General features: G+C 37.9%; 1 protein-coding gene across 1 annotated transcript; it reads right to left on the reverse strand.

The window, feature by feature from the left end:
- Positions 1 to 7,414: 7,414 nt before the first annotated feature.
- Positions 7,415 to 14,725, reverse strand: LOC148877565 (malate dehydrogenase, mitochondrial-like). The gene is made up of 6 exons (XM_088942165.1): positions 14,134 to 14,725; positions 13,864 to 14,032; positions 13,668 to 13,729; positions 13,427 to 13,551; positions 11,419 to 11,536; positions 7,415 to 7,818 (listed from the first exon to the last, which is right to left on the reverse strand). Exons 1-6 carry the CDS (start codon positions 14,572 to 14,574, stop codon positions 7,678 to 7,680), a joined length of 1,056 nt encoding a protein of 351 aa, XP_088798291.1. The 5' UTR covers positions 14,575 to 14,725; the 3' UTR covers positions 7,415 to 7,677.
- Between the last annotated feature and the right edge of the window lie 256 nt (positions 14,726 to 14,981).

Genomic DNA, 14,981 nt, shown 5'->3' on the forward strand with positions numbered 1-14,981 from the left:
GACGCTGGTGGTTTCTCTATCCAATGCCACCACCTCTGTCCACCTCTGCCTCCGCCTCCAGTAACAATGTCGGAGATGGGTGGAGACAGAGGTGGCAACGACGACGGGCAGAGGAATGACCACCAATGCTATCGCGGCCACCTCTATCTCCAGCCACCTTCGGTAATGTTGCCGAAGGCGGAGGCAGAGGCAGAGGCAGAGGTGGGCGTAGGTGGCGGCGGGTGGCAGAGGACGGCAGGGAACGGCGGCTCTAGTGAACAAATGGCAAGAAGAAAAAGATGAACAATGTTTTTGACCTTTATTGATATTATTTGTAAAAAGTTAATCTATTTTTAAAATTTTTTTAAATATATTACTTTTATTGATATTTAACCCTAAAAGTTACCTTACATGCAATTACCCCTTTATGTATTCACAAATTATTATTTATTTATTTTTATTTTTTATAACAATAAATCTTTGCGGGAGAAATCGAGTAGGTCGTCTTCTCCTACTTCAGCATCAAAGATATTGGAGGATAAAGTATAGGGGATGGGGGTCTTCGGTCTTGAACTCTGGAGACACAATTCAACGTTTGTTCAGTTCAAACTCAGGAAATATGAAGAGAAGAACAAAACCAATAGCTGCCTAACAAACAAATGCTTCGTTATTGAAGAAACTTATCAATGAAAGACTTCAGCAGCAGACTTGGGGGAGACTTGGGTTCATGACTACCAATCCCTAACAACAAACGAAGGATATCAACATTAGAAAATATGCAATGAACATTAAACAAACAACACAACTAGCCAACAGCATGAGTGCCCATACCGAGGGGGGCAAGACTAAGGCTAGCCCACACCAAGACCTCCTCCAACACTAAGGGCCTAGCATGAATCATCTCAGTCATCTGAATCCAATTCATCACAGACAACTCATCATGCCCGATCCTCTCAACCAATGAGTCCAGTGTTCCCTATTCAGACCGGAAGGATCATCTTTGTGGATGACTAATGAAGAAAAACTTCTTCTTCCAGTTGTGGACAGATGACAGGTTGTCTACTACCCTACCCCGTTAGCCTTGGAAGTACAATAGGCATTGCCCATCAAGATGCTTCCTTAATGTGAACAGACCTGAAAGAATTTCAAGGTCACAGACACATCTTGGAGGCGAGCCATCATCAACGCAACCACAATGGTCCTAATGGCATTCGGAGCAAGCTGGCTAAGGGAAATGTTATGGTAGTTAAGGATTTTTGGTACAAGAAGAGGCAAGGGAAAACGAAGGCTGAAGTGGAGGTAGTGCTCATGCACACACACCTCCCCCTCGGTGGGCTACCACGACCTATCACCTACGTAGGGGACTCTAACCCTATAGCCAACCAAAATATGATACATCTCAGACAAAGCCCTCACTTGCTTTTTGTCGAGCTCACTGTTGAAGTCGGAGCAGGGTGACATATCAATGTCACACCTCAGCATCCGGTTTGGGCCTGCTCCTTGAGTGTAGGCTCTTTAGCCTCCTTCGGCTCCACCACTTCAGAATGCACAAGGAAATTCCCTGTGGCATTGGCCCTCAGCCTCGTGGGGCCAGTACTTTCATCAGGAGAGTTTACACCCCATTGGTCTTGCTCAGCTCCCCGTAGGGCAGTGCTTTCCCTCAATACCTAGATGTTGGACATCCGAGAGGAGCTCTTGGAGTCACTGTTGCTGGTCCCACTACTAGTCGAGGTGGAAGGAGAATTGCTAAGGTCACTCTAGTAGGGAAGGGCATAGCACTCAAGTCTAGAGTCTGAGCCCGACATGTTGAAGACGGGAGTCCTTTACCTAAAGCGTGTTCGAAGGAAGAAAACTTAGGGAATCGGTTGTCAATAGTCAAGGTCTCTATAGTTGTGGATGAAGACTCAAGGTTCGAGCAAATGGTGAAGACTCACCCAACCAACTTCCCTATTTAAAGGAAAATGCACGACTCAAATCTCTTTGATCCAACGGCCGCGGATTAGCCGACCTAATAGCCCAAACTGATGAGCTACATGTGGCATCGACATCGGGAAGACGAAATGATGTCGAAGGATGAGTCGGTTCACCTGATAGCTCCAGATCAAGAATGACCCAAACCGGATGCTCCTCCACACTACATATAGCCACGACCGATCAACATCAATGCTCATTCTATGTACGGACCTTCACCGGATGACATAAACACCTGTACGAGGCATGGTTGATGAATGTGGACATCCCACACCCATGCTGGCTACGGTCACGCATTCTTAACCCATAACGATCCTCCACTGAGACGGAGAACGAACAGAAATGCAGTCGCCACAAAGCTGCTAAGGAGAACCAACCCTCTTCAGTCGAGGCCGACGCCTCCAAGCAACTCCATAGTACTCTCTTTGGCCAAATCCGAGGTCTCCGCACAGCACGCCATCCGACATTGACCACCACAGCCTCGAGAGTGTGGGGCAAGTGATATAGGGATACTTGGCAGGCCTCAAATTGTGCCACGTGGCATCGGTTAGATCAAATCCTGGCCGCACATCACCAATTGTTTCCAACCACTCCTAAGGCAAGGTTAGCTACAAAAGGGGGTGCTCATCTCAAGGTAAGCATATTCAAAATCTCAAGAGAATCATTCTTGGCTATTAAGGACTAAGCTTTGAGCCCTCGTCTCTTGCCTGGTCCGACCCCTCTTAAGTGCTCAGCTAACTTGATCACTGGAGCCTCCTTGTTGCCCTTGGCCTCATATTTGGCAGCAACACTTTGTCACACATATTTTTCTTTAGTATGGTTTATTAATATAAAATATTAAAGATATGCACAAATGTTTTCTACATAATTTATATATTTTTGTTTTTATGTTTCTTAACTTTTTTTATTTAGGTGTGACATCACGGGTTGACACATTTGACCTAAAAGGTTGAATTGTTGATCTACCACTAAATAGGAAAATAATTTTACTTTCGTGTTAGTATTAAATTTTGTATTTTCTTTTCATCATCAATAAAAAGTTAAAAATCATTCTTGTTTATCATGTCTAGTTTCCCATATGATTAGTATAAAGTATTAGAGATATGTCTTAAATATTTTCTATAGAATTTCTATATCTTCATATTTTTTGGGTAAATTACAAAGACCCCCTGTACTATGGGGTCAATGACAAAGTCCCCTTATACTTTTTTTTTGCGACTAATACCCCCTAAACTTTATTCGTTATACAAAGACCCCCTTGACCGTTAAGTTAGATAATGGAAAGAGTTAAATTACAAAAATACCCCACTAAACTTTTTCTATTTTCTTTTTCTTGCCCTTTTTCTCTTAAAACCTATTTAACCTATTGTTTTCCTTCTTTTTGAGTTTCACTTCACATACCATGATGTAAAAACAAGCCGCCACCAACCCATCTCTTCCATGTTTGTCTTCATCCTCACTTCATCTCCAACTGAACCACCAAGTGTAGGGGGTTCTTTGTCAAGATGAGGCTCTTAAACAAGCATAGAAAACATGGTAAGAGCTTCTACTACAGATATTTCAGATGGGTTCTATGGGTTCTCTTGAAAAAGCATAGACTCCTAACTTCAATGGACAAGACAATGAATAGTATAAAAGGGTAGTTTGGACATTTAAAAAATTTTAAACAGTCGGATGAATTTTTTTCGAAGTTAACTAACAGACCATTAATGGAAGGGGGTCTTTGTAATTTACCCTATTTTTTTGTATATATATATATATATAATTTTTATTATTTAATTAAGAAATCAAGGGTTGACACATATAACCTAAAAGGTTGAATTGTTGATTCACCAGTAGAAAAACAATTTCATTTCTAAGTTGTTTTTAAATTTTATACTTTATTTCCAACATTAATAAAACAACTATTATTTATCACACTTATTTTTAATTGATATGATTAATATAAAATATTTGATAAATGCCCAAATGTTTTTTTACAAATTTTTATATTATTACATAATATTCTTGCTTTTTTATGTTTTTAATTTTTATTTAATTATGATATCAAGGGTTGATACATTTGACTCAAAAGGTTGATTTGTTTACCCACCACCACAAATTGGTTTTAAATGTATATCTCATTCTAGCATCAATAAGAATTATTATTGTTTATTACACTTATTTTTCTTTAATATGATGAATATAAAATATTAGAGATGTGCCCATTTTTCTATATTTTATTTTTGTATTTATTTTTATTTTAAAAGTTTTTTTATTTCATTATGACATCATGGATTGACCCATTTGACTCGAGTGGTTGAATTGCTTACTTGCCACAATGATGGAAGAACAATTTCATTTCTAGGTCAATTTTAAATTCTTGTATTTAATATCATTAAAAGTATTGGATATGGATTTAATTAATAGAACGCATTGGTAAAAAATAGCTTAAACATAAGATTCAATGAAATAATGGGAGTTAATACCTTAAATAGAAGACTTAATGATAGGGAACTGAGTGAGGAGAAATGTAATAATTGAAATTACATTTTGTGCTCGTCTTATTCACAATGATATTTTGAGCCTGAGATGGTGAGGGAGAGCTATGTATGCTTGGGTTATGGGGCAATCCGGGCTAAGTAATACCTTAAAGTTTGGAGTTAAAAAAAAAGGGTATTCTAGTGAAAAATAGGATGGAATGAATGATAATGGAAATTAATACCTTAAATATAAGATTTAATGAGAGGGATTTGAATGGAAAGAAAATAATTGTTCAAATTACATTTCTATCCTTACAATTAAAGAGTAACCAAATTAAAAAATTAGAGCATTTTAGTCAAACAAAAGTTCCACTCTTATTCACACTTTCAATAGTATATAGATAGCTTTGAAAAAACTTATGATGTCAAAAAGATATGATACTGAAATGGTTTCACCAATCACAACTTCAGTTGATATTCATCAAAATTCACCCGAGGAGGTTGATTGTTTTTCCGATAGCATACCCTTGCAATGAGAACAACCAACATTGGAAATAAAAAATAATAATAATAAAATGGAAAGAAAAAGTTAAGTTTGGCACATAGAATATATGATTTACTTTTCTAATTAAAAAATTATTTATTAACATGGTCCCCAAAATGGATCAAATTATGGTTGGGTTGGGAAATGTAAATATACAAAAAAAAAAAAAGATATCTTTCATTCATTTGTTTTTCGGAGAAGTACGGATAGGCCCAATGCAGATTTCTGATTTTCACTACAAAGCTATAAACATTCAAAATGGCAACAACCACACTCTATGCACCAACACCCACCCGTGAATTGGCATCAATTCCAAGCTGGCACCTACCCCAACAGTACTTTGTGCCTATAAATTCTGACCCTGGGCTGAACCGTCTTTCCCCCTTTCTTTTTTGTAATAAATATAGGCACCTATTACCTAGTACTTTCTTTGTTGGGGGTGTAATGACTTATGCTGTGTTTTGGTTTGAAGAAAAAAGTAGGGAAAGGAATAAAAATGTAGAGAAACATTTATAAACCTTATATAGGTTTTTCTACGTTTCCCCTCTATTTCCCTACCTTTTCCTTCAAACCAAACATAGCCTTAAAGGTTTAGGCTTTTATTTTAATTGCTCAGATCTTGGTTATTATTTGAGTGGCTCATATTATTTAGAAAATTTGGTCTTGCATCAGCCGTTCCATTCATCAACTTCAAATACCCAGTTTCAGGATTAGGGGCGACTTGGATCTCTTGTCTGTTATCCCCACTCTTGAGTAGTTTGGTAGCATAGTTATTTATTTAATAAACGTTTTTTTACAGCTAGACCGTAGATACCATTAGGCACCACATAAGCTGAATACATATTAAATAAACCGCTAAGTGTTTATGGAAACATTAAAAATAATGTTTCCTCAAAGATTGACTCTCATACAAACTAAGAAAACACATTTTTCTATTTCTTTTTTTTTTTTAATAAAACCAGAGTACTACAACAAACGAGGGGTAGTGTGCCCCCAGAAGTCAGCAAAGCAAATAGAAAGAAGAGAATGGGGGAAGAGAAGAAAAGTTAAAAGAAAAAAACTCTGGAGTAGCAATCTGAGCTTCACGAGCTATCCAATCTGCGGCCTGGTTCGCTTCTCTGTAAACATGGTGAAAAATAAGTCTTCTAGTAAAGGTGAAAAATAAGTCTTGATAGTGTTCCTCATCTTCCAATGGGGCTTCATCTTCTGGTTGAGGCACGAAATCACCAACTTTGAATAACCTTCAATAGTGATTGGGAATTGATGGAATTTCAGGGCCATTTTAATGGCTTCCTAGGCAGCCCACGCTTCGGCTTGATTAATAGTACAGAATCCAATCTTAACAGCTTTGGCATCCAAGACACGACCAAGATGATTACGGGCATAAAATTGATTTTTATGCTATCTTGAGACGGAGCAGACCACACAATGGACTTCCAAGTCTTGTGAAAAGATTATATGGATGCACCTTTTTCTAATTCTAGGATTTCCATGAAAGAATGAAGGGCTCGATCAATAATTGTTTGAGGTGTTATTAAAAATTTTCTGAATAGCCCACAAAATGAAAGCAGTTTTTTCTTTAACAATGAGCTTTTTGTTTTTCTCTCTTTTTTATTTATTTTATTTTTTGACGGGTCACTAAGGATAGACCAAATTTGACAAGAAAGGGACAATATTTTGAAAATATGATCCAAGTCTTCCTCATCACCGCAAAAGTTGCAAGATCCATCAATATCAAAACCTCTTTTCCTCGGATGCATTTTTGAAGGGAGCTTATTTTGGAAGAGAAGGAAAAGAAAAGTTTTGACCTTTGAAGGGCTCTTAATGCTCCAAATGATGTCAAGCCAATTTATAGAGTTATTTACCCCTATGATTGATGAACATTTCAGCAAATAGGCTGATTTAATAGTAAAAGTTCCTGTAGAGTTCTCCCATATAAATCTATCTTCAAAATGGCTAAGAGAGATAAATATGAATTTGATTTTTTCCCTAAAAACATTAGGAACAACTGCTCAAATTCTAGGTTCATCCCAACACTCCCCTTCTAAGTTGATCAAATCTTATTGTAAATGTGTTGGTAACCCATTTGTCATGCCAAAAACTAATTGTTCGGCCATTACCAACTTGGCATTTAATGTCTTTTTTCAGAAGATCTCTACAATGGAGGATACCTCTCTATGCCTACAAGGTAACATTTATTGGATTAATATCCCAAAAAGAATTTCCTTTCAACCAACTAAACAGTCACATAGCCAAACACCATGTAGGTTGTTAGTTGATCTAGTTTTAACGAATTTATATTAACAAATAAAAAGAACCGACGCCCTCTCTCCATTCCTGCTTCATATTACAAGGTTGGCCCAGTGTCAGAAATTTTCATCCACTGAAAGAAGCTCAGATATATAGGGGCGAAGAAACAAAGGGATGAACAGCCTGCATTAGGACTTGAGAGAAAAAATTAAACAAGAAGCCTTGATATTATTTGGGAACCACTTCCATGGCAAACCCTTGGAACTATTTATTAACACAATCTCAAGTCCCACATCGCCTAATCCTCAGCAGCCAACTGCGGGAGCACCATTTCCAGTAGGCAACAAAATGTCAAAAAAAGAAGAATTGGTGAAAGCTTGAACGCTAATACAGAATACAGATGCAAAATTTTGTCTGTCCTTATTAGGGCTCTCATAACCCCCCATTAACCTGTATAGCCTAGTTAATTAACTATTTCTCGCTGGCAAACTTGATTCCCTTCTCAATCGACGCTTTTAGCTCAGGCTTGAGACTTTCCAGGCCTTGTTTCTCGTAGTCAGAGAGGGGACCCAACCCCAGAACTTCCTCTACACCATTCTTTCCAAGCTTCACCTGCCAAGCATTGCGACTTCCAACTTAGAAACGGAACCCAGAATAAAGCATTAACATAATACTCTAGGTCGATATATTAGCTAGACAGAGAAACTTTTGCACATTACATTATAAGATAATCAAAATGCTCAGAGAATGGGGTGGGGAATTTCTAAATTCAAAGTCTTTTGGAAATACAAATCCTATTATCAATCATTCAAATAAGACCATAGCCAGTGTTTTAAAAGGCAGGAGCTGTACAACTGGAGGCGAGGCACTCCAAAACACCCTGAGGCATATGCCAAAGGCATTGACACCTCTGAGGCATACGCCTCATGCACATTTTTCATGACGCGTGCTACAGGCTTACACCTCATGCACATCTTATATAAAAAAAACAGAAAAAAAAAAAGGAAAGGAAGGGAAAATCACCACACATGGAGCCAAATCCCAAATCAAATCTAAAATTTTTCCTACCAAATGGTCAAATCAACATTGACGAAAAGGTTTTTGCCAAAATTGCCAATAATTTTGTCGTGTGGAATGCTTAACCACTCTAATTCAACCTTTGTCATGCTATTGCCACCTAACAGGGGAACCGTTAAAAAAAATGAAACAATCACACAAGCAACCAATAGGAGGCTTTGCATTGAGGTAAGTAGAAAGCCCAAGGTCCTACACATTTCCCTTTCATTAATCTATTACTTCAGAGTGCTTAGAAACAATTGAACTCTTTTGAAAAGATAGTAGATGTTTACTGTAATGTAATAAAAAACAATGCAAAGAAGTTTGGTAATAATAGATGTTTATTATGTTCATTAACAAGGGCCAAAAATGTATGTTTTGTGGCCTAGCATCACTATCATATAAGGGACAACAATTTTATGTATGTTATAGCTAACAATTAACAAGGGACAAAAGATGCGTGAATGTCATAGGCTCATAGCCAACAATGCAAAGATGTATAGAAGACGGTGGCCATCTAACATCACTATCATATAATGCCGTGGCAACTAAATGTATAAAATTGTTTTTTTTTTTTTTTGAGCAAAAGGTAAAGCATTGTATTGTAATAGAGTGCAAACGCCATGTAAAAAAATCATGTATAGTACTTGGACATGGATACAAGGAGTCACATGACAAGACTTGAAAGAAGGTGACAGGAATACCAAATTTTTTCATGAGATGATGAATGGAAGAAGGAAAAAACCTGGTGACTAAACTTGAAGTGGATGGTGTGGAGTTGGAATCTCAAGAGGAAATAGCCAATTGTTTTGTAGCCCACTTCAAATCTATCCTAAGGAAACCTCTAGCTAGTCGAGTGGAATTGGCTGGATTGGTTTGGCCTACACTTTCTAAAGAAATTAAATTGTGGTTGGAAAGGAATTTTGAGGAAGAAAATCCGATAAGCAATTTTTTCAATGGGTAGACCTAAGGCACCAGGGCCTAATGACTTTACTATGGCTTGCTTTCAAGACTGTAGGAACATAATCAAAAGAAACTTGCTAGAAGTTTTCAAAGAATTTGAGGAATAGTCTGTCATTAGACGTGGAGTAAATGCCACTTTCCTAGCCTTGGTCCTAAAGAAGAAAGAGGCCAAACAACCCAAAGACTTTAGGCCAATCAGTTTGGTAACAAGCATCTATAAAATACTGACTAAGGTCTTATCTTTGAGGATAAAAAAAGGCTCAACCCCCCCCCTTCATAAGTCAAGCTCAAGGTGCCTTTGTTCATGGTAGACAAATAGTTGACAAAATTTGAATAACAAATAAAAGTGTGGAAGAGATGAGAAGATTGGATAGGCAAGGTTTTGTTTGCAAATTAGATCTTGAGAAGGCCTATGATTTAGTGGATTGGTATTTTCTGCTAGAGGTTCTCAAAAATGTGGTTTTCGGGACAGATGGTGCAAGTCGATAGGTGGTTGTATAATGTTTTGCCATTACTCAATTCTAGTAAATGGGGTAGTAAAGGACTTTTTCCCAACATGTAGGGGCTTGAGAGAAAGTGATCCGTTGTCCCCTTTCCTTTTCACATTGGTTCCTGATGTTTTTAGTAGACTTGTTAGAAGTAGACAGGGCTGGATTGAAGAAATCAAGTTCCAGTAACCCACCTTCAGTTTGCAGAAGATATCATAATTTTGGGCGAGGGATGTGATTTGTTGAGGGAAAGGAATCTGATAACTCTACTGACCCTCTTTGAGAATGTCTCAAAGTAGAAAATAAATATTGAGAAGAGCTATGTGGTGGGTCTAAATGTGGAGGGAAGGGAGTTGAAGTCTATTGCTGCTTGCATAGAATGCCCTATTTCTGCTTGGCCCTTGACCTATCTACAACTTCCCCTTGCCCTATTTCCAAAACCCAAAGGAAAGTTGGTTTTGGAACCCATTGGTAGAAAAGTTTGGAAAAAGGCTGGTGACCTGGAAAAAGAACAATATCTCTCTGGATCTTCTCAAATTCAATGCTCTTGCCCACTACACACCCTATAAAAAGCCATAATTTCTGACCTTTGGAGAGCCTCCTATTCAAATTGGGCCCAATTACATTGCGATAACATGGCCTTCATTTCTAAACACACCTCCCAACAAAATTAAGATTTATGAATCCCTTAACCTGTGGAAAGCAGCTTTTATGAATTATCATCTTCTGTGTAGTTTTGTATTGAGAACCCTAATTTGCCCAATATCCATCTTGTGCATCATCCCTTTGTAAAAATTCTCTCATTAATACAATTAACCATCATTTTGCTTTAAGCCACACAACCAATCAGAGAAAAAAACAAAAATGGCTACTGCTTTTGCAGACCCATTTACTAGTAGGATGTGGGATGCCTTCAATCCCTGAAACAAATACTTTGCCCCCAAAAGTAAAATAAAGATCATATATCACATTTCACAAGTATGATTGTTGAATGATGAATCCTATGGCCAGTGGTCATCTTTGACAAATTAGCAGAGAACCGACACACAAATATTCTCCAATGGTATGGATAATATAATGGTAAAATTAAAATGGCTCCATGCTAAAACTAGAAACAAAAAAGCACCTCAACATACATGACAGTTTTTCATGGATTACACTTATCTGTGATGACAATGAGACTGAGATTCCAAACAAAAATCCTTGCAAAATAATTTGCTTAAGAGTTAAGACCAAGGTTGACATTATGTAAATCAACAAATGGCTACTATGAAATCTAGAAAATGTAGAGACCAGACAACAAAGGAATTCTGATCAACTAGCAGTTACAAGCGTAACCATTACTAAGGTATTCCAACCAATAAACATGATGATGAACAACTTCAGCACAAGCTAAGCATGCACTTACTGGAAAAAGAAAGTCATCTCAATCCAAAAGCACATAAAACCACTAAATGGGTTTAATGAAAAGGAGGCAGTTACACAAATGATAAGTATACACATAATTTCTAATTCCAATTTATTTATCAATTTTACACATGCATATTACAAAGACAAACAACATGTACAAATAACTAAACAATTCAAATTCAAAAAAAATACAAAAAGTTGAAAAACAGTGCCTCTGAAGTTAGTAATATTGACATTAAAAGGACAAGGATAAATGCTCCATACAAAATTTTAAGGCTAAGTCAAATTCAATCACCTTAGAAGCAAAGAAAGGAAGTTCAGTGATGTTAGATTGCACAAAGGAACATTCTACAACATCTGGAACCCCATTAAGTCCCTTGAGGCAAGCATCCGCAAAAATGGCTCCAGCATAGCTGCAGAAACGTGATAGGTTAGTATCACCTGGTTTACATAATCAACTTCAGGGATCAAGAACGAAAGAAAATATAAAGCATTCGTTGCATAGTAATATAAAAACATTGAGTTATTTTACCACATAAAACAAGGTTCATTAACCTTCGTTTTTTTGAAAAGATAAAAGGAAAACAAGGATTTTTTTTATATAAATGAAAACAAGGGTTCTTTAACCCACTGTTTTCAAAACCGGACTGGACCAGATGGTCGGACCGGAAAAACTGGAAATCGGTCACCTGACCGGTTCCGTTTTCCTCCAAAACCGCTTTTTCCCCTAAAACCATTGATTTGGTCAGCAAACCACTGAACCGGCCGATTAACTGTTCGAACCGTTCGAATGGTTTTGACCGTTTTCCAATTTTTTTAATTTTTTTATTTTTTGTCAAAACAGGTCGTTTGGGTCGAATGGTCGGACCGTTTGAACCAATAGCTAGACCCCTGACCGGTTCATTTTTAAAAACCATGCTTTAACCAACTGAATTTCCCATTTAGGAGTAGAGAGAGCAACTAAAGGAAGATGGCAAAAAAATTGACAGTCTGGACCTCATGCAAGGAATTACTAATCGTCGCTAGTCACCAGCTTCTATAAGGGAAATCAAGACCTGATTTGGTTTGAAAACTTTTTTTATCAATAATTCGGTTTGAAAACTTTGGAAATACAAAATGAGATAAATAAGTGCACACAGTAGGCAGCTTGTACTTGTCTCGATTATGTAAAGCTCCTCTCCCTAAGGTTTATCTTACGCTCCAATAGGCCTGAGTAAAAATCAATGGCTCAAATAAACGGGCATTGGTTGTATAGGTTAACGTTACCAAATAGCCTAAATAAGGCTCCAGTTCAAATTTTCCAATGTTAAAATTCACCTTAGGCTTAATTCTATCCGGAAGAATTTATATGTAGAACATATAAATGTAGTGATTTAAAAGGTGCGCCTGAGGCGCTCAGGTGAGGTGCATTTTAGGGTAGGCGCCTCACCCAGGTCCTAGGTGCAGCCCATTCAAAAGGCGCACGCCTGGTGTGCCTTGCGCCTTAGCCCAGGTGTGCGCCTTTTGAAAATCTGCCGTTTTTTCCTTTTTTTTTAGTCTGGCCAGGGGGTCCGGGGGTGGCCCTGCTATGCCCCTCGAGGCAAGCCCAAACAAGTCCATGTTAGGGTCTTAAATTCTTAGATTTCACACAAAAAATAATAATTTTATAGTTTTAATTGCTTTTAAGATATTTTATTAAGATGAATGAATGGACAACATAACCAAATAGGGGATTCTCAAAGCTTCGCTAAGAATTTAAGACCCTAACATGAACTTGTTTGGGCTTGCTTCGAGGGGCATAGCACAAAGGCAGCTCGTAGAATTAGGAATGTAATATGTCACATTAGCTACTTGATGCAATTGAGAAAAAAAAAAAAAGAGAGATTGTGGGTTTTATATGCTTGAAAATGTTTTATATGTTTGATTTCATTTTTAAATTCTCATTTGAATATGCTTTACATATTATATTTATGTATTTTAATTTTAGATAATAGGTTTTTTAAACATTTATTTTAAAACTTAAGTTAATATTTTTATTAATATTATATTTTATAATTTTTTTATTATTTTTTTTGGAATTTTTAGCTTTTTTTTTAAATTGTGTGCCTTGCCTCAAAAGGGCATGCGCCTTGTGCCTCAGGCGCAAAATGGCCCTTGGGCCTTTTTTGTGCCTTGCGCTTTTAAAACACTGTATAAATATAGAGATTTATCCAGGCAAACTTCCAAGTTATCAGACTAGAAAACTGTTCTCAATATCCAAAACATGAAAACTTCAACACAGAAATAACCATTGAAATTCCTGTGTCCAACAGTCCAAGACTTACGCCATTGATAATGTTGCAGAACCCTTTCCAGCCTTTGCTTCCACAACCTCCGTCCCTCCATCTTGTGTTCTCTTAGTAAGAGCCTTAATCTCATCATCCGACAAGTTGTTGGATTTTGGCGTGGCCTATTAGTCATTATAAACACAAGCATAAAGATTAAGATCAGCAAGTGATTATTAATTCCTACACTTAATTTTAATGAAACATAAGGCACGGATCCAAACAGCGAAAATAGAAGTACCTGAGAGAAGAGAGGGAGAATGGTTATTCCAGCGTGACCACCAACTACAGGAACATTAACCTCTGCAGATCAGGCAAACAAAATTCATAAAAATCAAGCATAAAACGCGGCGTTTCTGCACCTGAAAACTCCTTTGAGAAACTCTTTTAAAAGGAAAAGAAAAGAAAATAGAATCTTTCTGCCAAATGAAGCATACCGGCAACCGGAACCTTGGCCTTTCCGGCGTAGAAGGTTTTAGCCCTAACAACATCAAGGGTAGTCACACCAAAAAGCTTCCTCTCATCGTAAGTCCCCGCCTTTTTGAAAACTTCGGCAGCAATGGGCACCGTCGAGTTAACGGGGTTGCTAATCATGTTAACCAGTGCCTGGTTCCATCAATTTTAATTGTATTCAGAAAACCAGAGATATAAAAGCATGTTAAAATGCCTTGCAGCAAAAAGAAAGAGAAGGAAGGAAGGAAGCTTACATTAGGGCAGTACTTGGCGATAGCGGTACAGAGAGATTTGACAATGCCGGCATTAATATTGAAGAGATCATCACGGGTCATGCCGGGCTTCCTGGGAACACCGGCGGGAATGATGACAATATCAGATCCCTCCAGGGCCTGGCCGAGCTGATCTTCGCCCATGTAGCCAGCAACCTCAGATCTGGTGTTGATGTGGCTGACATCGGCGGCGACACCAGGAGTCCCGGCGATATCGTAGAGGGCGAGCTTTGAGACTAAGGGATTGAGCTTCATGAGGAGGGCGAGAGGCTGGCCGATCCCACCGGCCGCACCCAAGACGGCGACCTTGCGCTCGGGGGCCGACTCAGACGAGTAGCATCGGCGGAGGAGATGAGAAGAAGAAGGGCCTCCTCCTCTTCTAAGAGCTGCTTCCGCAACCGATCTTAGCATCGATGTCCTCATCTTCGATCTTTCCTTCTCTTCTCCGTCTGCAGAGAAAGAGACTACCGATAATACAGTGGAGAGAAAAAAGGGGTAGGCGCCTTTTCGTAAACGAAAAATCAATGTTGAGAGAATCGGACCGAATATTGAACCGAAAACCGAAAAGAGGAGAGGTTCACGGGTAGAGGTTCAATTTCGGATAAATTGTATAAAAAAAACTAATATATGCATTACATATTCATAAATGAGCATAAATAAATAAATGGATTAATGATAATTAATAACTCAATATACATGAAAAAAAATTATGGGTTCAACTCTTATTTACATTCTGAAAATTTCTATACATTTGAGATGCGAGTGATTTTAAGAAATCGGGACCAATTCATCAGTTTTTCAGTTAAATCGATTAATCATCCGGTTAGGGG

This window comes from Nelumbo lutea, chromosome 1, assembly GCF_056320005.1.
Source record: "Nelumbo lutea isolate HS-2025 chromosome 1, American lotus-T2T, whole genome shotgun sequence".
Lineage (NCBI taxonomy): Eukaryota > Viridiplantae > Streptophyta > Magnoliopsida > Proteales > Nelumbonaceae > Nelumbo > Nelumbo lutea.

Coding starts and splice junctions, on each gene's coding strand:
- LOC148877565 (XM_088942165.1), bottom strand. CDS start 14,574: ATGAGGACATCGATGCTAAGATCGGTTGCGGAAGCAGCTCTTAGAAGA. Junction 13,552..13,667: donor TTCTCCCTCTCTTCTCTCAG/GTACTTCTATTT, acceptor AATGACTAATAG/GCCACGCCAAAATCCAACAA. Junction 11,537..13,426: donor TCTGCAACATTATCAATGGC/GTAAGTCTTGGA, acceptor ACGTTTCTGCAG/CTATGCTGGAGCCATTTTTG.